This window comes from Rhea americana, unplaced genomic scaffold (genome assembly GCF_003343005.1).
Source record: "Rhea americana isolate MKP2758 unplaced genomic scaffold, rheAme1 scaffold_68, whole genome shotgun sequence".
NCBI lineage: Eukaryota > Metazoa > Chordata > Aves > Rheiformes > Rheidae > Rhea > Rhea americana.
The window spans coordinates 1,747,770-1,774,882 of record NW_028186845.1 but is presented as its reverse complement, the minus strand read 5'-3'; the positions used below and the strand labels follow the sequence as shown (position 1 = coordinate 1,774,882).

General features: G+C 38.4%; 1 protein-coding gene across 2 annotated transcripts in view; it reads right to left on the bottom strand.

Annotated features, from left to right (window-relative positions):
• The window catches only part of TMEM132D (transmembrane protein 132D), a 264,129-nt gene that overhangs the window by 214,291 nt on the left and 22,725 nt on the right, over positions 1-27,113 (bottom strand). The window contains exon 1 of one of the 2 annotated variants that reach the window (XM_085321069.1): positions 2,037-2,057. The exons of the other annotated variant lie outside the window; for it this stretch is intronic. Within the exon in view, the coding sequence (XP_085177195.1) occupies positions 2,037-2,052 (16 nt within the window). The 5' untranslated portion in view covers positions 2,053-2,057. Of the gene's footprint in view, positions 1-2,036; positions 2,058-27,113 lie in introns of those variants that run through there. 2 annotated transcript variants of the gene reach the window in all.

Here is a 27,113-nt window from a genome sequence, read left to right as displayed (position 1 = left end):
TCACCTCCCTCGACCTGCTGGCAAGTCTTCCTAATGCAGCCCAGGATATCATTGGCCTTCCTGGCCACAAGGGCACTCTGCTGGCTCATAGTCAACTTGTTGTCCACCAGCACTCGTGGCAGTGGGCTGGCACATTACTGTAGTCATGTTTGTCCAGCTGCCTCCGAAGCCATCACCATGTGGAAACCTCCATCAGTGTGAAGCCCTTGCTGGATCACAGACATGAAGCTCATCATTTGCCCTTGCCAGACACAACTAAATTAACCACTCTACTGCAATAAGGGATTAGCATGGCCAACTCCCAAACCTCTTCAGTGCACCCACATCTATGGTTCCCAGGTTCAAGAGAGACATGACAGATCCAGATTCTTTGGAGAGTGCTGACTTATTCACCTAGGACTTAGATTTTCAAATGTATTTAGATACTGGACAGAATTTCAAYGTACGTCACTAACCAGATCAGGTAAATTTAAATATTTAGTAAGACACTGTATTGCACATTTTCAGATTTAAAATACCTTTGGGAAGTTTGACCTACTGTTCCACAGGACTGCAAATGTTTGTGTTTAAGAACATCAATTTGCGATTTGACAGTTTATTCTGCAGTAAATACTTTGCCTCTTTAGATACATTTTACAGATACTTAGCATATTACTACATCTTTAAATCTATTCCTGTTCTTCAGGAAATAAAGCAGCTGTATAATTCTCTCAATTTTATCAAAAGTGTAGTAGACATAGTAGCTGAGTTATGATGATTGAAGTTTTTGATGATTGAAGATTTTATAGCTTCAAAACACTTCTGTGCAGGCAATCTGCAAAGGGCATATATGRGTCTCATGGACTCATCTAAATGAATCTAATTGAATTCATTTAGCCAAATCTAGGGGAAGCTCTTTGCTCGTGTACATCTCCACAGTCCTACTCAAAAATGGAGTAGGACTCCATCTTTAAAATAGTCCTCTTCCCTTCTTTCTCTGCCAGTTTGAATCTAGTTTCTGTGCAAGGTGATATGGATACAGATGCTACAGTGTTTGACACTCCGTAAACACCTAAAAATAGAAAGATAAGCTACAACTTTTCTTTTCTGCCTGACAAAGCCTCCTATGTTTTCTTTAGTGCTTCCTTGGGAGTTTGTTCTGCCAATTTTAAGCCAGTTTCACATCTCCTTGCAGATTCTAAAGGTCATATTAAAATCTGCTTCAGCTAAATACCTTGTTTTCTTGAAGCCTGCCTAGAAATTGGAATGTTATACCTTGGCATCACAATCCAGTCCCTCCGAGGAGGATGCCATAAGACTTGGAGCCCAAGACTCTTGATATTTAATTGCAGGAAAGTTCCTCACAGAGATTGTGGAGGATGTTTGAAATTCAGCAGCAATGAAGACTACAGGGGAGCTGCACAAGCAGCACTGAGAGCTCAGATTATTTTCCCTACCCTGCAATTACCTTGGACACTTAAAAATACCTGCTACTTGGACATCAATAGTTTTGCATTCTAATCCCACTGAGAAGCTTTGAACAAAAGATTTCAGAAACACCAATGAAAAACATACAACAGAAAGCCTAGAAGCAACAATAATCCTATATTKAAAACAAATTAAAGATACATTTTCTGCCAAGCAGATTTTTACACTTATAAGGAGTACAAATTCAAGTTCCCGTTGCAGCTAGCTCTCAGAACCTGGTTCTCAAGCAATCAAAACAATTATCCCCACCAGTTTTACAGTGTTCATTTGTACTTGTAAATCTATACAYACATTTGAGAGAGTTTAATTAATTTTCAGTATCTACATTCGTGTGCAGTTAAGAGCAAATCCTCATGCAAACAAACTTATTAAGTTGTATATATCTGTACCAAATGGATTCTACAGTTGTATAATTGACTGACACTGTGCATCACTGCTTGTAAAATAACTGATTAAAAGATGAAGTTCTCTAACTGAATGCCTAGGGAATAAAGAACAATATCTACTAGGTAAAGCAAGACAGACAGTAAGATTTGCTTAAAAACAGAAAACCAGCAGAAAGGTATTACCTGATTTAAGTTGCATTTGGAACATGTATTGGCCACTGGATTTTATTTAGTGGGGCTAATTTCTAAAACTGATGCTCCATTTGGTGTATTCCTCTCCAGAGCTGTGTGAATAATTGATTTTTCAGCCAGCTGGCTTAACTGATTAAAAAACAAAAACAATTCTCTAAGGTCAATCCAAAATGAAATTCTTTTTTTTCCCCACCCGCATAAAAAAGAAGCTGAAAAGAATTCTAATAAAATCTCAAGTTAAATGTTAAAAAGAGTAAATTTTAAAAACAAAGCATGTTTGAAACTCTTAYTCTTAACCTCCATCTTACCTTTTTAATATTACTTTAACAGGAAGACACAGAGTAGCTACTATTCCTTGGTTCACAAATTAAGCTAAGCTTCTTTGTGTATCTATGCACACAGTCTACAAATGTTTAAGGCCCCTTCCCAGGCCACAGAAAAATGGTTCGAGTTGCTCAAACAAATCACAACAGTATACAACGATCCACTGCCTGGCACTTTATGAAATATCCAGGAATAAATCACCCACGACAAACTACTGAAACTGAAAGAAAGCAAAAGTATTAAAACAACATATTGAAAGCRTCACATATAAAATTTAAGACTTGAGGGCTTTAAATTGTATAAATATCAAGTAGTCCTAATGACAYCACAACCATTGAAAGTGAAGAGCTTGGCATATCTTAAATAATTTTGAGACCTTACTGTGCAACCTGAAGAAGACAGATCACTTCATTGGTAAGATTTTCAGAAGGTGTATTTACAACAGATGGAGAAAGGATATCTCATCTACCACACAGAGTAGAAGAAATTTTCCCAATAAAACATTCACCTCATGAGAATTAGCAGAGCAAGGAAATACTGTGCTAAAAAGTTAGATAGTTAGCTTAGTTATATAGCTAGAATCTTTCAGGGTTTTCATAACCTCTCTGCTGCACGTGCCTGCACTTCCCCTCTCAGCACAAAAGAGCTAAATCCTGTCTGGGACTTCAAGATGTTACCGCAATACAAACTAAAAAGCAAATAGTTTTACCAAGAGCTTTATGCCACAAGCAGCTCAGCATGTTTTTAATACTATTTTGCTGTCTGTTGTTTCTCTGAACCACTTGAAATTCACTATTACTTTGAATTGTAACTATATCAGGGTTCACAGACCAATTCAAAGTAACAGGTTGATGGGACGCTTATACGGGAATGCGCCGTCCGTTGTAATTTCTACCACCAGCACTCTCCTATCAAGCACAGAGCAAATAACATCGAGAAGACTTTCCTGGTGTATGTGTCTATGTATTTTATACATGGTGCAAAACCAAAGTTCTCTCTCTTGTGTTAATTGAAGATTTCAGTTCAGTGTATCAGCACAGTAGCAGTTCCAGTAGCTGCAGAAATGCTCCAAACGCAAGGGAGCCCACAGGACATGGCCTCTATGTTGTCTCCTGTAAAAAGCCTAAATCAAAACTGCCTAAAAATCCCATCTACCCTGGCAGCAAGCAATACCAGAATCGTTTCCTGCAAGATATGATTTTCCTCAGCACAAGTATGATGATCAGAGACCATTATATTTACAAAGTATTTCAAAACTCTGAGCTGAATCCTTAGGAATGAAAAGCAGTAACACTTCTCCGACCACATGGAAAGAAGATTTGGAGTGTCAGACCTCCTGCAGCAGTGTTCTACTCCTTGCACTTTTTTTTTCAATCACTCCTGGCCAAAATAATTCAAACTATTCATACAGAATCAGAGTGTACACTTAATTTCAGCTGTTTTTTTCTTGCTTACTTAACAGAACACAATGTGATCCCTACTTAGAAATAGGCATTTTCAGTAACAAAGTAATTCCATAGCCAGAATAACTGAACAGCAACAGCATTATATCACCTTCTTTCCTAGATAAAAATACAGTCAGCTCCCACCCTTGTTCATGCAGAAGCATCCCTTAGGGCCTATGCCCTCTGGTTTCTTTCAGTCTTTTTAAAGGTCATGGTCTGACATTTCCACAGTGTTAGAAGTCATTGTCTTCCCTTCTATGTGTGTATCTCTGCTTAAGCATCATTCCCTTCTAGTCACAAAGCCCAAGGCAACAAATTACTGCTTTATAAGATGACTAGATAAGGTAACTTCACTTGAAGACTGATTAAAATTAAGCCAAGGCAACTCAAGATTTATACCAAGTACAGAGGGGTCATGCATTAAAACCCAACAGCCAGCAGGAAACATGAAGTCAAAAAAAATGTACCCTTCCTTTTCCCCCCAACTTGAATTGTAAGTGATAAAAATGTCAGTCTCAATCATAAACTAATATAATTCAGCCCTCTTCTATAATGGCAAGCGCTGTATTATCATTTATCGTAAATTCAGGATTTAAACCTCTCCATGCTCTTCACTGTACCCTAACCAAAAAAAAAATAAATAAATAAAAAAAAAAACCCACAACCAATAAACAACTTAACTCCCTTTTAGATAGGATTTTGCATAACATACCATTCTTTGAAAGGCACTGTAAGTGGTGAGGTCACCCAGTATTAGGAGCTGCTCTTCAAACAAAGATTGAGGAAGAAAGCCCAGGTTTAATTAGAACCCACACGAGAGGATTGTTCTGCTAACGGCACGACTTCCCAAACCCCACAGGTGCCCTAGACTCAACTAGTTTAGGAGGGCCTTCCATAAACTTTTATGCTCTTACATTGCTCAGGCTATCATGCCCYCCAGCGATGCCTTTCCTGGCACAACCTTTTGCCCAGAGCTACTCCACAGAAAACTACGAGAAAATTCTCTGAAGCACCTACCTCCCACTGAAACACATAAATAGTACCACAGAGCAACAGGCCACAGCAACACAGAAAATCAGAGGATCTCTCCACTAAATTCTTCTGAAGGAGTTTTAAAGTTTCACTGGGGAATAGTGAAGAGTTGCAGGGGGGTTGCTGTTTTTTCTGTATTTGCTTGAAGAAAAATTGCAGAAAGGTTTTTCTTTGGAAATTATTGCAGCTGTAATTAGAGAAGGTATCAAATATGTTGCCAATTAGCTTAATTGGTGAGCCAGTTGATTGAGACCTGAGTGGGAAAGGTGTTACATAACTTAAGGGAGAGAATAAAAAAAAAAGACCAAAAATTCTCACAAGCTTGTTAAGAGGAGGAAAGACTAGAGGAGGTACTTGACTCCACTCTGTGGTTCAGTAACAACCTGCAAAATCCTGCTTGAAGTATATAAGCTCTTTAAAGAGAACAGCTATAGTACTGTCTCATTGAATCCTACACTAGAACCAGAATAATGATCTTTTTTAACTAGTTCTATTATGGTTTCATCAGAGGATCAGCTGGAAAATTGCAGGATTTTTGCTACTACAGCAGAAACTCTGATGTGAATTGTAAAGATATTTGGCTTCRTCAGGATAGACGCAAGAGCTGAAGTCTTAGGTACTGCCTACCTTCTGGTATCAGCAACTGATAGCTCAAACACTGGGGAACAGAAGTTCTAGTACTCCTTAATGCTCATCAATTCTGGAGTGACAGACAACAAAAAGGCTACAGTAAAGTACTGGAGAAGTATTTATGTTGTCCCTAAAACTAATTTCTTAAGGTATATCAATAGGGTGAATGCGAAATATATTTTAACTGTAGTGAGCACTGTAGATTTGCTGAGCATCAACTTCTGGGGTTGCATATATGCATACACAAATGCTCTCTTCATAAATATGCTAAGTAATACAGAATATGATGATAATATCCAAGTTATCACTTTGTACAGGAGAAGAAACTGTTCTTGTTGTTATTCTGTATTTTCTACAAGAGCAGTCTGATTTTGTTAGTACAGATTGTTAAAAGTAAAACAAAGTACAACTCCTTTAATTATACAGCGTCTAAACCTAACGTCCTGCCTCTGCGCTGAGAGAAGAGATTTTGGTGTAACTAAGCTTGACTGTGGTTAAATTTATTCAAACGAAGCCAAGAGTGAATCCACTGACTCAGTAAGAATTACGTGGTATAAGGGAAGCAAAGGTCAAAATCAGACAAGCAGAACCCTAGAGATGACAGTGCTCCATGAAACTACTCAAGAGTCTGTTTCTTCACATCYTAAACTCTGTTTATAATTTATGTTCTGATTTTAGTGCAGCTCCACACGATAGAATTTTCCTGTGATTGCCCACATGTTGGGTCTTAGCATCTCAAGACTAGATAAGAAATTCTCTTTTAGTCAAACGAAATCTATGACTGTTTTGATCTCAAACCTGAAACTATGGCCAAACATAGACAAGAGCCAGAAACAAACAAGTCCCCTTTGATTCAGCCGTAACTAGGATAACATTCTTCTGCACTCAGAAGTCAGTGAACTAAATTTAAGTAATACTTGAAGGCAAAGAATGTAATCAAAGCTACAAACCATGTGGGCTTTGTCTCATGCATAATGTCTCTTGACCAAAATACAGCTCAATTAACATCATCCCGTCAAGTACTTCTTAATGATTCTCAGTCTTTTATAGTGCAGATCGGTTAGCTGGTCACTGTACCATCATGGGATTAAGTTTATGTAAAGATGTTACCCTGTGTTTAGCCACCTACATGAATTTTTTGATCTCTGACCAACATCCAGTGGGCAGATATTAACAGGGTGCAYGACAGCAATCATGACAGAGGGCAGGAGCAAGTGATTTTTTGATGACAATTTTGCAGCAATTTGTTGAAGTAGCACGCGCTTATACCAGCAATAAAGCCATATAACAGTTCTATTAATAAAGTTAAAGGAAAACAAAATAAAAAGCAAGCTATGTATCGCTATACCCCAGTGAAAATTAATGGCAAAAATAAATGGATAGCAAATTTCTATTTACAGTACTCACAGCTGAAGGTCACATGTACGCTACTCAAAAAACCACCATAGTACATACCAGATACAGAAACGATCTTATCGAGAGCTGAACAGCATTTGCTTATGTTTAGTACCTATTTCTGTCTATAGGTAAAAGTCAAATGAAAAGAACTAAAGAAGGTAAAAGTATCACAATTAGTTGGAAAAATAACAAATGTCCTGCCCATAGCATTTTAATCTTCCTCTGAAAACACTGTATTGGTCAATTCTGCAAGAAATTTCACAGGTGCTGTTGGAATTTCCACTTTTCTTGACAGTATCACTTTCCTGATCAAGGTGTGAGCATTAAGTGGTAACTACTCCTATTCATATGAAAAATGTCCATTTTAAAATTTCAACTACTGTATAACAACTAGTTTGAGTTACTGTCTGGGAAAAAGTATATTCAGCACGTCTCATTTACGTGCTTATCTAAGGAGGAAGCAGTCACACAAGATAATTTAGTGTATATAGCAGTTTGCTAATACAGAAACTATGTGCTGAGTAGCCTTTACTCAGAAGCTTTCTGTAGCTTGAAATCTGGACATTTAACACAGCAGAACAATTTAATTTTCTGGGGCACAGTTCCTTACTGACGCAGGTGCTCTTATAGGAGAATTTACAGTGTCCATTATCTTCTAACACAGGAAGCAATGAGAAATGACCATGCAAGAAAAGATGGTATAAAAGACTTCACTTAGTCTGAGATTCGTGGGAGTAGGGCTCCAGCTTACACATCAAAAACTAAATTCAAAGTCCAGCTGAAAGCGGATCTGCAGGAGGAGGGTGTGTAAGTCCCGGGGCCGCCCGGCCCCTTTAGGCCAACGCTGACTGCAGTTGTTAGCAGCCGTTACACCACCCCATTTGTCTTGCTTAGTGTCTCTGAGTAATGGAGAGGACATAGGCATTGACAGACTGTGGAGGATTCATTACCTTGGCCACTGCGGAGGGGAGTAAAGCACAAACACCATGCTTTTCACCTCACTTGACAGAATGGCAGGGGAATAAGTAAAACATGGTCAATACACTCCTGGGAATACATGACTGTTGGTTTACTAAGAAGTAAGCAGACGTTTCCCCTTAGGCTGGAATGGCAGCTCTTAATTAGAATCAGATTGTGCCACCACATTTATAAGGTAGGGAACTACATTGAGAGCAGTTCGATGGATGTCGGCCAGGCCACTTGACAAGTAAGGTCTCAGTCTATTCTGATTTCTTCACAGTTCAGCGGTATTTTCCTCTCTTTTGGGCACTACAAACCTTTCAACTTTACACAAGTGGATGAAGAGTGCTAGACTGATACAAGTCCTCTCTTTGCCCCARGAGCCTACACATCATAGGCAATCAATGCACATTTTCCATGTCAACCTGCGCAATGGGTTTCACCCACACAACTGTAGCAGRACTCTGATCTCGCCCTGATGTATTTCTCGTCAGTGTTCACTCATAATCTGGATTGTGCCTATTGCACAATCTGTTTACAAACACTTCAAAGTTGTTACTTTTGAAGAAGAACCAAAAAGATGCAAACATTTAGTAGGGAAAAATCAAGACATATTCTCTGTGTAGAGGACATACAATCTAAATAAATTGTGCCTTCATAACGTTGGGACAGAAGTTACCGAATGGTAGCATGATACAGGATGACTGAATTTCGTTGGATTAAARGACACATTGCAGGATTCAGATCAAAGCTAAAATGTTAGCTACATTTTCTATTTACTTCACCAGGGAGTCAAACTTGGGAGCAACAGGATTATACGGATCTACAGTCCGTACTCACATGACAGAACAAGAAGAGTTCACTAGGAAGGAGCAACATTTGAAATGGCGTGCACAAGGTACTACAACTGTTCATGCCCCATATCCAACAAAGACAGTAGGAAGATGTCTTTATAGGAGGATCATGACACTGCGATGTAAGATTATTTCTATTAGTGTCAGCGTGATTGTTTACCTACCTGCTTGACTGCCTTTCCCAGCCCAGCAGATCTCCCTGTCTGCTCAGCGCTATCCCCCGGCCCTGCTCTCACTGCTCAGGCTAGCTASTTGGGAGAGTTCACAGATACCCAGCGCCAGCCGACACAGCTGGATACTGGCAGCTCCTTCCAGTTGTGTCAAAGAGTCTGTAACTGAAACACACTCAAGGAGGAAAATTAAAGGCAGAACTGGGAGGTCCTGAAAGAAAYGTCCAAAGAAACAACAGGATGAAGAAACACTTTTGTCTCAGGTTTCTTTTGCCCCTATTAAAGTTAACAATAAAGGGACACCGTGGTGTAATGGGCACCTTAGGATAAGGCATCGTGCACATAAACTGCCCTAATTAGCACATAGTGGAAGTACATACATTTACAAGAACATATAACTTACTGAACCAAGAGAAAACCCCAGTTTCAGAATGGAGTGATTAAACCCCAAAGCTAACCCAGTTTCCAAACCTCACACATGGAAGCACCCTTACAGCAGCAGATTCAGCCTTGAAAATGATCAGCTGCAGTTTGCTTTAATGATCCCCTAAGTAAAGAAGCTACYGAATGCTGGTAAATGCCATCCTGGGTGGGAAACTCGCTCTGACTGCTTGAAATGGGACAAATTACTCTGTTAGCTGTGCAAGCGCTTAGGAAGTTTGAGTCCCTGTCACAGATTCTGCTGTTCCTAGCACTCTCCCGTGGAAACCAAGGCTAATTAACAAAGAAGGCAAGAGCGGGAGCATACTTAAAGGTGCACAGGTAGATAAATATACTTTCTACATGCTGGAAAAATTCAAGAGATGAAAAGGATAAAACCCACTATAAGCCGGCACGCAGTGGCAGTCTGTCAAAGGTGCTCCGAGTTCATTAGCACCTCCAAAGCACAGTTCTCCCCGTGTGTGTTTCAGCCATGAACGTAGCCCGGGAAGATTTTAAAACAGATTACATAAAACAGTGCCTTGGCATAGATCCATGGTTTTATGCTCTCAACCATCTTTTATGTTACATTTGGTTTCATTGTACCGTTCTGCTTTTAACAATATCATGGATAATACATGAAAATGTTTCATAACTTAGTAAGATAACCAAAATGTTAGCATCTACCTAACGAGCCTTATAATTGGGTTATAATGAATTTTATGTCACACTGGGTAACTTGAATGGTGTATGGGACACTGGAAAAATATTTAAGGAACAGTTTCTAACAGCTGAATTTTCAAAGAGAGGGCTCATAAATGTAAAAACCATCTCTAGTTTACTCAGACAATTATTATTCTTGAAAGCATTAAGCCAACAAGATTACTCATGTGAGTGAAACTGTTGCAGAAGGAAGGCAGCAGAAAAAAGCCCCAAAAGGTGATGGTGAAGATATTTAGAAAGCTTTTCCTTGTATAATATCCAGCTGAAACTGCGTAGGCAAGACTTCTGTGAAGAAGTGGTTCGTTTTAACATGACAGTAAACCCTTGCAGTTCTGAAAAAGCAAACATCCACTTTTAAAGATATTTTCACCGTTCAGGATTTGGGCATAAAAGCCAGAAAAATAAAATCTCTATTCTTTACTTGCTTTCTGTCTTTATTGATGAACATTACCGTACATGGCTTACAATTGGGAAAACAGTTGAAAATGAAATTTGGTCAATCAAATCACAGACATGCTTTTAGATCTCCTAATTTACTGACAAACTTCTAAGAAAGAGRCGTGGCAGCTGGCAACTAACAAATAATGTGCTTTCACTTGAAACATTATCTGCAGTAAAATTCATGAAATTCAAACACCTAAGATCTCTTTTGAGAGCATCCAGAAACTGCCTGAATATTCTGAAATACAGTTAGTAAAAAAGTGAAAACCTCCATATTTACTCATGCAAGAGTAAGCTCATTTTAAGAAACAAAGAAATAAAAAGAAAGGCTTTTCACAAAGGTCCAAGAGCTACCTACAGCCGTTTTCCAAAAGATATCTAGACAAGATTTTAAACTGCTGAGCGCCCAAAACTACAGCCACATTTTCAGAAAATTGCAGCAGGTGTGTGTGTGTGTGTGTGTATATATATATATATATATATATATATAAATAAATATACATATATATATATATGTATGTATACGTATATATTAAAAAAAAAAGAGCTTTCCAGCACTTTACTAAAATGCTTAGGATCGAAAAGGCCTACAGCACTTCCGGATAGAATTGCAAGAGAGGTCACCACAAGGGATGCTACGCAAACGGGACCACCACACTCCGCGCTGACTGGTGCTAAGGGAGCCTCTAGTCCCTATTCTTTTCTCCAAGCCACTGCCTTGACACATCCCCAGCTGAAACTGAATCCATGTTAAGCAGTGAACTTTTGAAAATAGTTCAGATTTTTAAAAATACTATTACTGTAGGAAAAAAAAAATCAAGCCTTGCAGATGTTCTCTTAGATTTCAGAGCACATTCCCACATGGATCCTTTTCTACATTAGATTTTGATCACTTTTTTTTTTTATTATTATTATTATTCAGAATGTATACCACTGGTTTGCCAAAAAGAACCTCCAAATTCAGGGATATGCAAAAACATACCACTGAGGAAGTTAATGTTCTGGTTTCCTCGTTCACATATGTCAGGATCTGAGGATCCTGCAAAGATTTTGTTGCTTTGAGCTTTCTATATAATGCTTCTTGTCTTAAGAGTGGGTAGCCACTCACTACAAGAGCTGAACAGAACTCCGTAGTTTCACTTTATGTGATTTTGTGTAAGTATCTTATGTGGGTTTATCATGCTGTGGGAATTTCGTATTATCAAAGACTTCAAAGAAAGCTGGATGAAGCTCCATTTTATGCAACTGTGTGGGTTTGACGCATGCAGTCAAAAATATGGCCTGATCCGAACCTCCAYACAGCCAATTAACAAGGGCTCCAAAGGACTTCATCAGCTTCAGATCAGTTTCTAGATTTTGTGCCCTGACACAAGCCAAGACGTCCGATTGTCCCAGAAGTGCTCCGTATACTCGCTGCTTCCCGGAGAAGTTCCGCGATGCCAAAGCGGGGTATCAGCAAGAAACACGGGGCTAGGCTTACCCAGGAACGAGGGAGCCAAAACGAGCACCTGTTACGYGCCCTGTTGGGATTGCCTCTGAAATAAGCCTTTGCCTTTCTCTTGGGTAAGGAGTGAATTGTGCTTTTCTGTCAGGACTCTCATTTTATACCTGCAAAATGCTCAAATACTGGGATCAGGTAATCATGCGACTTACAAACACCTCCACTTCCCGGTACGCGTACTAAATTAAAAACAATCTTCCCATTGCTAGTATTTTTTATGTTACTGTGAAGTTCCGTTCCTGCAGTTTATGAATAGAGTACGATCGGCTTTAGTCAGCTCTCCTATTTTACACAAGCCTGATGCTTCTGCAACCTGGCAGCTTTTTAGCTCAATCATATAAACGTCTTAATACCTTGCATTGATCTGGAATCAACACAGTTGCCAACACATGTATAAAAAGCATCTGGAGAATYTGTTGGTTGTTATTTCAAGCTGTTTATTATTCCTTGAGGACTCATATGAACACTCAGAACTATCATGCCTGCATTAATGCTGCTCTTCTACACCTCTGGGTATAGTAACACTGTACATTAAAGATGCTTTAGAAAACTGTTTGTGAGTTGATATTGCACTGGGATTACTTTGTACRGTCTGCAGCTTTGTGCTAAATAAATACTGGGAAACTGTGGGCTGTGAAGTAGGCAGACTGAACTCCTCAGTGTGGCCTTTGGCACACAGTTAAGAGTTAAAAAAAAAAAAAAGGCATTGATATTTACAGAATTATATTTTAAATCTTGGATTTGGCAGGCTTGTGATTAACAAAAACTCAAGGAACATYGGTACTGCTGGGCTGACCACGGGAAAACATGGGAAAACAATGTGAAGGAGCCTTTTGCGATGTGGAAGAGCTGTTCCTGCTGCCCATAGAGAGGCAGAGATCCCTTTGATTATCTCTGTGGAGCAAAGAAACATGCRAAGAAACACGTCAGAAGCCACCACAAAAAGAGGGAACAAAACAAGAGAGAAGCCTCTGGGGAAGTGGAAGAGACAGTCTCCAAAACAGTCCTTGCTCCTCTCCCTCCATCCTAGCAGAAGACCGTCAGCCACTATTATACAAATAACTTTAAGTCATGCAGTAAGACAAATGCTGTCAGGTAGCAAAGATTCTGTTGCCATTGGGAAAAACAGCAATAAGGGTGGGAGAAAGAAAAAAAAAAATCAATATGCCCAAATGAAGACATATCAATCCTAATTCCAGTATTGCTGCTGAAAAAACTTCCATGCTGGAACGAGGCTGAAAGGAAAGCGTATTGTACTGGTTCTTCCAGACAAATCTCAGTACAAGTTAGCACAGTCGTAAAGCAAACTACGTTTTTATAAAAGTATTGAATACTGAAAAAAATTCAGTAAGTACAACTTTAGAGCTCTGCCTATGGTTATTTAAGCAAATAAAAATTCTACTAGCGACCAGACTGACTGGGCAAGAAATTCAGTTCTCCTTAGCCAAGCAAGCGTCCGTAACATATTTGAGATCGTAACTCCAAGTTTTTTGTCTCAAAAGCTGTACGCTCATTCTCCCAAACCAGGTTTCCTCCAAGCTACAGCTRTGAAGTCATCACCAGCTGCATAAAGGAAGCCTTGTACTTCTAACGAAGGTCCTTCAGAAAGCCTTCATTAGGCTTCAATGATGAGATCTCCCCGACTGGTTGTTTCCTAACCTGGCAGCTGTGTTTTGTAGGACAATCATGAGATACAGAGTTTCCCCCAACACTCCGCTTTTTAACTTCTTTACTTCTGAAAACCACACAGACAAATTCTGTGCTCCATATAGACACAAGCCTTGTGTGACATCAAGTTGTTGAGACTTACACGTCATCCCGAGTGCTAGTCCAGTCATATCAACACTACTGAGCTAACTGCAAGTTTTTTTCAGGTTTTCTTAGGAATGTTAAGCTTTTTTCTTATAAATGTTAAACCACATCCAAATGGGATGAGAAGAAAAATCCTGTAGCTGGTCTAATACATACTGATTTATTGCAGTCTGTTCAAATAAATGTAATTATTATTAAAAATAGTATTTAAATAATTAAGTGTGTTTGGGAATGCAAATATCTTTTCTATTTGGAATTAAATCAGTAGAGAACTCAGATTATCAGCTATGTGAGATCAGTTTAATTTGCAAGTGCCCTATTCATTAGCATTAGAATGTGTTGAGTACATCTTTGAAAACATCCAGATTAGTTCTTACATTCTTGTAACCTTGTATCTTCAGTCAAAACAAATAGAAACCTAAAGCTAACCCACAGACAACAGTTATTTGTGGTTTTGTAATGCACTTTCCTGAAGTGTGAAAGATACTGACTGCAAACAAAGTGCATATAACTACTTCACTGGATGTGCAAGTCAAAATGCTTCTGAAAAAAATCAGCAGAAGAACCAAAAGACCTTTGCTTTTTTTGGCTTGAGCACCAATTTTCAATAGAGATTAATGGAGGCTGTAAAATTCAAAACTGATTTCACATTCCAAACACAGAATCTTTCCTTTAAAAGTTTTTAAAGTACTGAGAGTTTTTGACCATAACCAGTTATACTGATTGCATATTATTTTCCAAATCCATCCCATCTCCATATTACATTATACATGCATGAACCCACAAAGGAAGTAAAGATATTACACCTATGTGTCTGTTTAGTCTATTATTAATCATATAAAAAGGGAAATGAAAATAATTTGTCGTATGTTATTAAAGTGCCCTTCCTTCACCCAGTAAAAAATAAAGAAGCTACTATGTCRTTACTGATATATGACAGAAGTAAAATTATTGCTCCTGGTATGGAAAACATTGGAGTCCCATACCTTTGGAAAATCAAATTTCCAATACCATTATTTGAGAACTGAATATTAAGGTGCACAGCCAGTGCTTCTTCCATACCTCAGCTGATGCAGGATTTTTGACAACAAAAGTCAGTGCMTTGAGTGAGCAGATGGAGTAAAGAACGTAAGAACGTAACGTTACTTTGCACTATCACTGCACTTTACAATACAACATTTTAAAGTATTTTTCATTACCAGYAGTTCTTTGAAACAAGTTCTAGATTCAATTTCAAGAACTGGCRACAAAGCAGATAACTGTCTCATAAGGCAGGTATAAAGTCCAGCAATTCCTGTAGGGCTTATACCAGATCCTTACATGGAATAACGGTCATGTCTTGCTTGARCCTTATGACACTGAGACTGTTCCTCACTTCCAAAAAAAAAGTCTTCTCTGACCGTAAATCCATTTTGCCCCAGAGATAAGCCTAGATGATGGAAAGATTCTCCACAGAGGTATCCGAAAAAGTGATTTTATACTCACTCTCACTTKCTGGCCACAGATTATATATTCTTAATCTTTAGTATCTCTGTTTCATAACAGATTTCCCATTTTCCACTCTCTGCTGGCTATTTTACACCTGTAACATGTGTCACATCCATGTATTTAAATTTGAGTATACTAGTTGAGAGTCCTCAGCAAGACATAACCCAATTAACTTCATCTGTCTGCAGGACTTAGTATAGATAAAGCTGTAAAAAAATCAGTAATTTCAACCTCAGCACACATATGAAAGTGAACACTATTCATAGACTGTATGATCTGAAAATTCAAATTAGAAATACATATCCAAAAATGGATAAAAAATAAATATGTAAATAGAAAGAACATTCCCCCCCCCCTCCATAAATACTTTGGCAATTATTTAGAGCGCTAGGGAGAGTTAAATTTATAATTACCTAAAGGGAGTTATAATAGGGTTAGTTGTAAATTAAATGGGAAAATTCTGGAAATTCAAGGCATGGTCTTTAAAATGTAYGAGCAAAAACAAGCTGAAAAATGACTCTTAAGGTGCACTTGTTCTCATGCATGTAGCAACACCATAAAGTAAATACCTGAGATRGTCTTCCCTACCCCCAAACCAATTGTTTGCACTAGGTCAAATTAAATACTCAGCAGTTAGTTAAAGGAAAACAAATTAACCTGAGTATCTTTAATATTCAGATGAAGCATAGTCATTTTGCTCTTCCATCATTTCCATGTAACTTTCCTCCAAAAATTTCTTCCGTCAGACACAGTGAGAAATAATACTATGTTCACAGATTTCACATATCAACCTGGGACCACAGACTGTTTGCCAGAATTCACATCCTTCTTTGAATTCCTAATTAAAATGTCTCCTTTCTTTTCCGTAATACCCCTATATCCTTCTGCAGTTGCCTATAATTTGAGCCATGTTTCATTTCAGCTGCAACTTCCTAATGTTTGAGGGCATGCCTTATCTATATTTGCAAASCACTGCCCAAATTAACAGTACTATATACATATTGCTAATAATAATAATTAATATTTACCCAGCAGAGCACAAGCTCAGATACAACATTCAGTTCCAGAAACGTTCAGTTCCTGCTATTYTACTAGAATCCCAGTGCGCTGACTCAAGGGCAAATATGCTAAAAAACTAGTTCAGGATCTTATAATGAGCAACTGCTCTGGATGACAGTTATCCCCACAAGATACAAAAATAYGTAGGTACCACCTTGTTATGTTACCTCTTCACATTCATATACTGYATCACATTGGTCCAGAGAGCAGTATTTAGAGATTATACTCAACATACATATACATACTGTTTMTCTGAAGCTTTCTCAAAAACAGCAATATAGGACTTAACTGAAGGAACAATCCATACCGCTGTATGGAGCGGTTTATATATGAATCCCTAACAAAGTTAATTTTTTTCATGTACCTTGTTACAGACTGTGCAAGTAGAAATAGATGCRGAAGCATAAGTAGTGCAGAAAAGAAAACTTAACCTGTAGGGTACATAGTTGACAATTTCTTCTATTTTATGGAGATTTTGATCTGTTCCTTCAGAAGTTACAAAGTACTAGATAAATCCCTTACATCTGCAAGTCTTCAACTTTTAGTCTTTCAGCAAGGACAATGTCTAGCGTAAATGTGCTAGGCACACTGTCATCAGTAGTAGTAGTCAGAAAGAAATGGGTTTTTTTAAATGTCTCCAATACAAGATTACCAAAATGAGCATTTGGCTTACAAGAACTCATCCACAATTTCAGTACATTTGGGATTGACTTTATTACCAAGACTTTCTTTAGATCAAACATTCATTTAGTATATCGTCACTGAAATGCATGGAAATTACCAACCCTAGTGAATCTGTCAGGCTTCCACCCCTCCTTTATTCCAAAATTATCATGGGAAAAGATGCCAAATATTAGGTTGATGAACTGGTGGCAGGCACCTGACAAATCGAAAWTTTTCAGCTAGTCTTGAAAGTCCTCTCAGCCTCATCATCAGCTGGTTAATCTGTTCAAACAGAAATCATAAACTGCATGCTATTACTTCATACAAGCATGTTTCTGTATCTCTGCTTTCCCCTTCCTCGTGATCTCCAACACCTTACAGGCAGATATTCAAGCACTGASATTCGTAACTAAGAGAAACATTTTAAAACCCTTATTTTCCTCCAAAAGGTAAATCATGCTGCTAATAAGCACATAAGGTACAACCTAACTGTTCAAGCATACGGAAGCAGAAAAAATGCAGTTTTGCCATATTCAGAGATATATCGAAGGAAAACAAATGGCAGAATTAATATTCATGTTGGGCTTCTACATACTTCTTCACTGCTGCATTTTTACAGTCAATCTTACAACCTTGAAATGAAGAAAGCAGACTTGYGGTGAGGTTTACTCCATAGGGGCTATGTATTAGAATAACATACACTGAAGGAGACTAGATAAGTTGCCTCAGAGTTTTTTTATTTTTTTTCCCTTAACTTGTTTTAAAAAAGTCAGTTACTAGAATAGTTTTACCATGTTAGAGATCACATCTTCAACTATGCCCCACTATGAAGTAAATTGTCCTTTTCAGATGAAGGTACTTAAAAGCAAAACGTGTTTTTTTGCACAACTGTTGTACAACTCTTTAATCAGTCATCCATCAGCTCTGACTCTAGCGACTTTTTTTCCAGAAAAAAATGCAYCCATACAGTGGTGATTTGGTTTTGCATTGCTTGGTTTTTTAGAGATGGACTGGGACCTCGCTGAAAATGTGTGGAGGGAGGGAAGGAGATACCCATCTTTACGCAAGATCGGTATGAAAGATGTGGTCTTCTTGATTCTCCCATAGCTTACTTGTGTTTCATGTAGCTCTTACTCTTATCTGCATCAGAGACATGAGAATAATCTAACTGCAGATAAAGATCCAAATCAGGGAAGGAGCAGCAGGTAAGATATTAGAACCAAATCCTCAGCATTGCTCCAGTAATGTTTTTAATCTTTAATAGCAGTAGAGTATTCTACACAAACTAAGAAATGCTATTTGGTGATCCTGAAAAGGAAATATATGCTTAGAGTAAATGCAGCTACTATCTGTAATTTCAAGTTTGCAGATATCTTTCATAATGCTTCTTGTCTATACAGACCAGAAATAAATCCAGTAGCTAAACAGTATAATCTGGCTTWGCATTCTTACAAGCCTCCTTAAGTGAGGATGCTGAAGGCATTATAACAGGCAGAAAAATTGTCTGAAGGCAGAAAAATAAATAACAAGGAGTCAAACTGACAACATGAATTGTCATTGTCCTTCTTGAATTCCTTCTACCACCCAAAACACCGAATAAAAAAAAAAACATAAACAAAGCAATTGCAGCTCTAATGCTTCAGTCTCCACTTAGAGAGAGGCTTAAGAGTTAATACCTCTCAAAGCTATAGTTTCAGTTTGTTTTTCTCCTGTCTCGGAAAGAAGTAATTGCAATAACTCACATRAAAACATTAAGGTTCTTTTTTATTTGTCTTCAGCTATAAATCTTAAAGACTCAACCGTGTTAAGGATTGCCTCCAAAACCACAGAAATCTGAATTCTTTTAATAAATAAAAGTGGGATTCATAGGCAAATTCATAACTTCTGAAAAGCACCAAATATCATGAGACAGATGATGCTACCACGGTAATCCTTCACACACAGAGTACAACCATCCTTTTAATCTTACCTATCAGCATTTCTGCACAACATTTTCCAGTCTTTGAGAGTAGGGTATTCATGACAGCCTTTGATAAAATGGGAAGAAATCTTGTGCTCGTGCATGAATGATCTCAGCTGTTAGAAGCGATTTTCTGCGTAAGAGAGAAATATGCGTGATACGCAGACGGGCAAAGCTGTAGAAGGAGAAGACCTGAATCTGTTTTGCAGAGATTCCACAACCTGGATAATATTGCTCATGACTTCAAAGCAACCAGCCCACCTTAGAAGACCTCACAGGGCTTCTAAGGAAAAGAAATCCAGATCTTCTCAAGGTGGAACTAAGATAAACAGCGAGAGGGAAACATTCTCCCTCAGCCTCCTAGAGAAATAAAAGGAAAAATAAGGGTGAGTGTACTGTTTCCATCTCACTGATACTGCACTCTGCCAAAAGCAGTAAACTCATAAACTTCAACATATACTGTAGAGCTTTCCAACAGCCAAAGTTTCATAGATATTGGTGCCTACACCAGCTAGGTGAAAGCCTATTTATGTATATCTCCCCATGCTGCTATCACACCTCTATTGGTAGCACAGATGCATCACAAATCCATCAAAAAAAAGTATGTCTAGCAACAACAATGAAGACTGAAATATTCTACAAAAGTCAACTAAATGAATATCATCTAATGTATAATGAAACCTTTTTCTTGTTTTTCTTTTTTCTTTCTTTTTCATTTCTTTTTTTTTGGGGGGTGTTTTGTTTTTTGCCTCCTAATCCTATTCCTAACAGATCTGGAGCTAGTAGACAAGTTAAGTTAAGCAAGTTAAGTTTCTTCACATTAAAATACTCGTATGTGGAAAACGGAGAAAGCACATCTATTAAAAATAAGATACGTAAAAGCTGCTTGCTGCTTCCCCCAAATGATTAAAAAGSTAATCTTCATGAAGAAATGTGCCAAATATTTGTTTATATTAATGTTAATAACTTGTTAACTAATGGTAAATGTATGATAATTTATTCTAAGTGAAATGAAGTGTGCTCTAAAGATAGACTGTGCAAATGAAAGCTTCTGCTCACACAGGTTTAGAGCACGTGCATTAATAACCACATAGCTCTATGGCAGCGCAAACGATTGCACAAAGATGGTACGTTAAGGCAGATCAGGACGGAAGAACACCAAGCAGCACAGGGCCACCTGCAATGCTGTAAAGTCTGCCATGTTACCATCCCCAAGGTTTCAAGGCCTAGAAACGTGAAACATCTAATTAYTTCTTCCTCCATTTCCAGACATACATTCTATCTTATAATGAAATGCTTTCAAGAAGCTTTATGTTTTCAAGGTTTTGCCCAATGCATAAGGTTGTCCCTCGTTCACGCAAACAGCAGCACAGGCTCCGTGAGGGAAYGGGTGTTCACCAGCTCGCCACGCTCCTCCTCGCAGTTCTGTTCCTCAGTTCACAGAGTCACAAGTCAAAACATATGCTCTTATTCCTCTTTGGTGTCTTTTCTCTCTGCTCTTCGTATTCTGGAAATACTTGTAATCCCACTGAGATCAGAGCCTTACTATGCAAACACATAGTTATTCTCTTTTTATTTTCCATGAYATTCTTGGTATTACGGCCCAACACATTCCCCCTTGAACGCTTTTTGGTGTATAAAAAAGGGAAGGTAGCTTAACAAAGCCAAATATCTTGTTTGACAAACATTGTGTTTGAGATGTCTCCCAAAGCCATTTTTGAGGAGAAAAATTTAGCAAGAAAATTTCCTTCACTCTCAGTAGGGCAACGCAGGGCCCCTGCGGAAGATATCTACAATCACCCATCAGAATCCTTCCAGTGCAGCAAACTCAGCAGATATGGAAAACTAACCCAGTGAGTATGATCCAGTAAACCCCACAGTTTTTCTTACAGCACGTAACCACATGTAGAGAGACGGTGCTGTCTTTCCTTATGCTGAGTAGCCCCTTGATTGCCTCTGACATCATTCAGCAGAAGGATGTCAGAATACTACTCATTCTGTGCAATTCTTGTTCCTACAATAAAGATTTGTGAAACGCTGAAAAGCAGACACAAGCTTAAAGTTTCTACTTTCCCTTAAGATTCGTAAATGGGTAAAACCATGTCAGGGAAATTCAAGTTTAAATTTGGAATGATCTATTGAAGTTATTTTCAAAATCAAAAATAACTTTCCCCACAGAGATGAATCCTCTGCSTCTTTCCCTTTCTCCTCTGTGTACCTTCTCCTCAGAGGCATTTACATGGATTCAAATGACTAGCTATGAAATAGCACAAAACACTGTGGGAAAATTTAAATGTGCAATATTATGAAACAAAATGTATCAGTTTTAGGTGGTTATTTTTTCCTCCGACATATTCACTTCAGCAGACAGTAAGATTTCATTGACTTTATTCTTGAGCTTTGTAAGTACATCTCTCTTCCCAAACAGATACAGGCCTCAGTGAGACTTACTCCTTCTTGGAAGTTCAACTATATATCCACTGAGCCGCATACRGATTTCCGGCATGTGAAGGCACTTAATTTGCCTTCTGAGCAGTGTAAAATCTACTGAATGCATTATTTTAATACACAGACTGKCTTGTCATTGTCTTTAATATTACATTTCTTTTGGAGAGACACCAAATTTTGCTTAAATTATGTAATGCTCTGGCCTATACACAGTGAAGACTAAGACCTGAAAAAGGCGAAAAAAACATCAGTAGCAATCGGGTCTCCGTTTCTGTCATAGAATACCTCTGTCATCCCCAATCTTCTAACCTCTCTGTGAKATTCTTTGTCCAACCATGCTACATTTGCAATTTATTACTTGCTTGGATCAAGAGCTTACTTTGGCAAAGCCCAGTCCTGCTTCCCCTGAAGCCAGTGACAGCTCTCCTTCAACAGAAACAGAAGCAAATCCGCACAGCCACAGGCACGCAGAACAGAGGACAGAGTCTGACCGTTTTTCTTCTCCTGCCCTGCTCATGCCCCTCTCCAAATTAAGCAGCTCAAATCCATATGTGAATGAGAGAGATGATCATCTACCGTTCTCCAGAGATGTAAATCACTGACTCATAGATTTACTCCTGCTGCTTGGCCAAGCTCTAGTGCAGCCTCRGCAGGAGCAAGCTCCTTTAATAGCCAAACTTACAGAATTCTTAGTAAAGCGTTGCCTTCTTGTTCTCTGTAATTAATTCCTTGACCGCTACAGAAGGATACTCTGAGTGCTAACTCTCAGACAGTAATGATTATGCTAATCTAGTCAAGAGAAAAGTTGTGCTGTGTATTAATCAAAGTCCTGAGCTCAAGTTCTCATTGTTTTTAGTCTAAGTGATCAATACAGGGACRCTTACTTCTCACAAGCACATGAGGACACTACTGGGATTTTACATTTCTCTAGTGCACGTTAATGAAATGCAGCTAATAAAGAGTTTATCACATGTGAAAGCTAAAATGGGCATTTTATGGGGAAAAATTGCATAGTCAGGATGTAGAATAGACAGCTTAAGTGGTCTTTCACTTCTACACTCTAGAAAGTACCACGCAATATGTAMACACAAGAGATGAATCTGCTGTCTTTGGTGAAGGCTCCTAATTTCCTATGGAGCACGGGAACACCATTTCTGTAAACCAAAATCCCTTTCTCCTGTCCACTGTAACTTGCATTCACCGAACGCCCAAGCTGTTACAGCACTACCTGGCAGGAACACAGCACAAAGTGTCTGTACCCATCAGGCACTAAATACAGTACTAATCAATAGGTAACATCTGTCCTGGTAAAGACCTCCTGCACGTGATTCTGTGCTGGTAAAGCATTACTGCTGTGTGTCATATACTCTTGCTAGTCTTATGCCACAAACTGGCTGCATGAATCAGTTTAAATGCCAAATTATTAAGAATGCAATGTTAACAAACCCCTATGCTTTATTATATGTACAAATGGGAGATGGCAAACTGAAAAACAAAACAAAACAAAAAGACAAGGACTAGCTAGCAAACTAAGTCCTATTTATAAAGCACAATGCCTGATTTAGCATGGAGTATTTTTCTCATAATGAAATTAATTTCAACCTCCAGAATTGTAACACGGTTTTTGTATGCCATTTCTTTGATTATAGAAATTACTCCATGGATTTCTGCTACAGAAAGCTTTACCCGGTACTCAGTTTCCAACAGGCTGTTCCCAGAAAGGCCAGTCACATACTGATTTAGAGCATGTCATCAAAAGGACAGCTAGAAGACCTCAGACAAGTGGGACTTAGTAGTGGTCTCAAAGCTAGCAATGTGTAGCAGCTCCAAAGCTAGTTTTACTCTATTAAAGGACAGTGAAACTTTCTTCTGCTGCAACCAATTTCAAAATAGTTGCACCAAAAGTGAATTTTTAACTGCTACTTCCATTTTTTGCTTCAATCTATAAAAAAAAAAAAGTGGGGCAGGGGAGGAGTGGGGCAGTGGGCACTTTATTCTGAGTTTTGATTCCCAATATTTCAAAACATACGAGCCATTCAGGAGTGTTGCAGAATTCACTATTTCCCATTTTCGAGGCTATACCACCAGACCACAGATCACATCATAACACAGCTTATGTGCACACTGAAACCCTAGCATTCCTAGGGCAACGGGAAACTATCCGTAGCTCACTTGAGGCTATTAGAATAATTAACTCTAAGCCAGAGACAATTCAGTGTGGCTAAACAAAACACAGCGAAGCAGGGACTTCTGTCACCCTGCCTACGTGCCCTCGCAGGACTGGCCCTGGCTGTCCGGCTCACAGTGTCTCTCAGCAAATCCTCCCAGGCCCCTGCAGCCCCCAGCAAGGGGAAGGGCAGGATTTCCATCAGCACAGAGATCACGCTCCTGTCTGTCCCCTCGTTCTCGCAGCCATCTGAAAGATGCACCACTACTTTATCTTCCTCCTGCTTGCCACACAAATGGATCCCATCATAACACGGACAGGAAGGATTTACAACACTCTGCAGCTTGCTATGTAGGTTAATAGCTGATTTTGCCTCCTGCTGTACATATGACTCCCATTAGCACAAATAACTTATAAGATATGGGCAAATGCCTTCCCCAAAATCTGAATGAATTATCATTTCCAAAAGCTTCTTTTGTTAGCAGTAAATCTCTATGTATTTTTTCCTAATACAGTGTACAGAGATCAATAATTGTTATACTTAAGCAGCGGGACATAATACTTACKAAGCCAGTCTTGCAGATACAGCCATTAACAAACTAATTAAAGGAACCATTAATAAATCCATTCCAATTGATTTCAACATTTCCAAAGAATAAGGAAATCACTCAAACCAAAATATTTGCTTTGAACATTGTGTTAGCTTGCAGGGCAAATGAGTGAAAATGAGTAGAAATTTTTTTATGATTGTGTCTAATATATTTTCTTTCTCTCCCATTTATGCACCCAAAACACTGTTTAACCGCTGCATTGTCTGAAGAGAATGAAGAAAGAAAAGCAAAAGTCTGTCTGGCTTCGCCTTCTACTTGTACCAGTGAAAGCACCAAAACTGACTGGGTTTTTTCGTGCAACTAAGAATGACTAGTATGGATCTCCAGCATCTAAACTGAAATAAACTGACACAGAACAACGTATTTACTTCACCAATTAATGCTAATGATGAGAAGTGATTGCACTAAAGCTCTCAGGACTTAAATTTGTGTTATGTCTTCATGTCAAAAAGTTATTCAAGAAATACTTGAATTCTCCTTTTAGAAAGAATAATCTCCCTGGGCTCAATCTGGAGTTCACTGAAGTCATGGTAAATCTTTGATCTGGTATCATTGGATCAAATTTTTCTGAAGAATCTTTTTAAAAGATCTCAAGAATGCTTTGAGGAAATTATTATAGAAGAATGTGTTTACTCACAGAGGTTTTCAGAAATTCTCCATTCTTAGGATGTGGTTTAATTTCAGTAATTCTTCAGTCTTTAGAGTCTTCAGAGAGCAACAGAGCTTAGTTTTCTGATACATATAAACAATAAGCAGGAATTCTTGTAGTGCAGTTGGAGAATTTTCTTGTGGTAAGCTACCTGTCTACTGAACTACTCATTATCTGGTCCTGTTAGTTATTTCATGTATTTTTGATACATCAAAAAAGTGAAAACATAAAATAAGTAATTCAACTGCTAAGGTTACTTAAGGTCATTCTTAAAGTCAGAAACAGAACAGATGCCGTCTTTCGAAGAAAAGAACACAGAAATGCTTGCCGTATTAGAAAGTAAAGCCAGGGAGAGCACATGTATCAAATACATGTGCTGTGAAATCAGAAGTTGCTCTAATCAGAGAGTTCTTCCTCCTGCTACAGTTGAAGCGGATAAATTCTGTTTCCAGTTAAAGCAAGGTAAACCCATACTAATGCCACAGAAACATCGCTATAACAAGTAGCAGAATTTTGACAGGGTTTCCTGAAAATCAGATGAAATATGTATCTCCGTGAGTGCTTCATATGCATAAAGAGCATCCAACTTTATAACGTGTCGGTCCTGTTTTAATCAGTGGAGGATGTGACTTAAGCTAGAATGCAATTCTTACATTGTTAATAAGACTTTATAAGTGCCTGGTTCATTAAATGCTCCCAGAAAGCCCTGGCGCACCCGAGGGGCAAACGCAGACTGTGACATGGATTAGAACATTAAATGTGGAGAGTATTCAATTTTTTGATTTAGGAAAATGAAAAGCACATGCAGAATTTCTTTTTAAAGGACTCCTTCCTTTCTCCCTTCCATTTACCTTCTAGTCTGAAACACAAATGCTAGAGAATTTGCCTTCTACCAATCTAAAAGTGGTCTATAACTTCATAGCAATCTTTGAATATTTTGTCCTGTTTGAGAAACAGGAAACACGCACAGAATGGTTTAAAGCCACCTGCAAATGAGAAATTCAAGTAAAATTTACAGTTCAGAGGGGCAAAACTCCAAAAGCTTTGGGAAAGGCTAATTTAATACATCTGTCATATACAATTACACAGCAAACTGTAATCCAAAACATCTATTTTTTCCTTTTCATACATAAAAGAGCCAATTGCCCAGACTTAGAATTAAACATCTGTTTCACAAAACAAAGATATTAACCTCCACAGCTTTTATGAACCAGCAGAATTTGATCATTCCGTACTTCTCAGTAACATTTGCTTTCTCCATTTCACAAATTGCTACAGTGGATTGCTGAGCATAAACTGCCATGTGAAGGAATATTAAAGTAGCAGGTGGGCTGTTATTAGTATAGAATACAGATTCTTCTTTTTATAATACAATATATTTATTAAAAGTAGTCTTTGCTTCTATAAAGAATAGTCTTTATACTGGATACACAGCAGAAGCTCAGTCAAACAATGGCAGCCAAGTGTAGTGTAAGAACAAAACACAACCAGTACCGTAGCCTGACGGTTTGGAGAACAAGCAAATGATGTTTCCATGTTACCCACAAGACTTAAAAATGGCCTGACAAYGATCTCATGGTTTTAATTCTTATGCATCCTTAGAACACACTGACCTGCCRTGAATAAAACAGGAATTAGTCCAAACCATGACTTCCATTTTTTCAAGTAAAGCTTCACAATTTTTAAAATAAAACATATAATCCATACATTATGGATTTCAGACAGGCTCTTCAGCAGCAAAAAAAGGAAAATTTCCTAAGAGCAGACCAAATGCTGACCTGTGCTCCAGCATAAATCTAAGGCGGTTGATTGGCATCCGGAGTAGGAAGCAGGAGCCAGTCTATTCAAGCTGTGCCAATTTTCTTCTCACACCTGTGTTTTTTTATTGTGTGGGATGCTGAGGACAGGCTATTGCATGTCAGCACTAGCAGTTCCCAAAACAAGGGAGCTCACGTTCCAAAATTGGACCTCTCCTTTCCTGACGCTGTTTTGCTGTAGGGCACATTAGCTATTTTAGTCTAGGAACCCGGGAAGAGTGGATTTCTCTTCCTTCAGATGTTCTTCTAGACACCAAACCACTAAAGTACAAGCAGTTGTAGTAACATATCCCTCCTGAAAGCTCAGCTCAGCGAAAAGGGCAAGCAGTGGCAGCAGTTAATGTAGACTAGCGAGTAAGCTTTAACACAGGCTGTGATCACCGCAAATCAAGCTTATTTTGAATGTTTCTTAGATTACAGATCTGAAATGTCTTAATTTCAGAATATTACAAATAAAAGACAGAGTAAACACAGAATATGCTTCCACCTGTTTAAT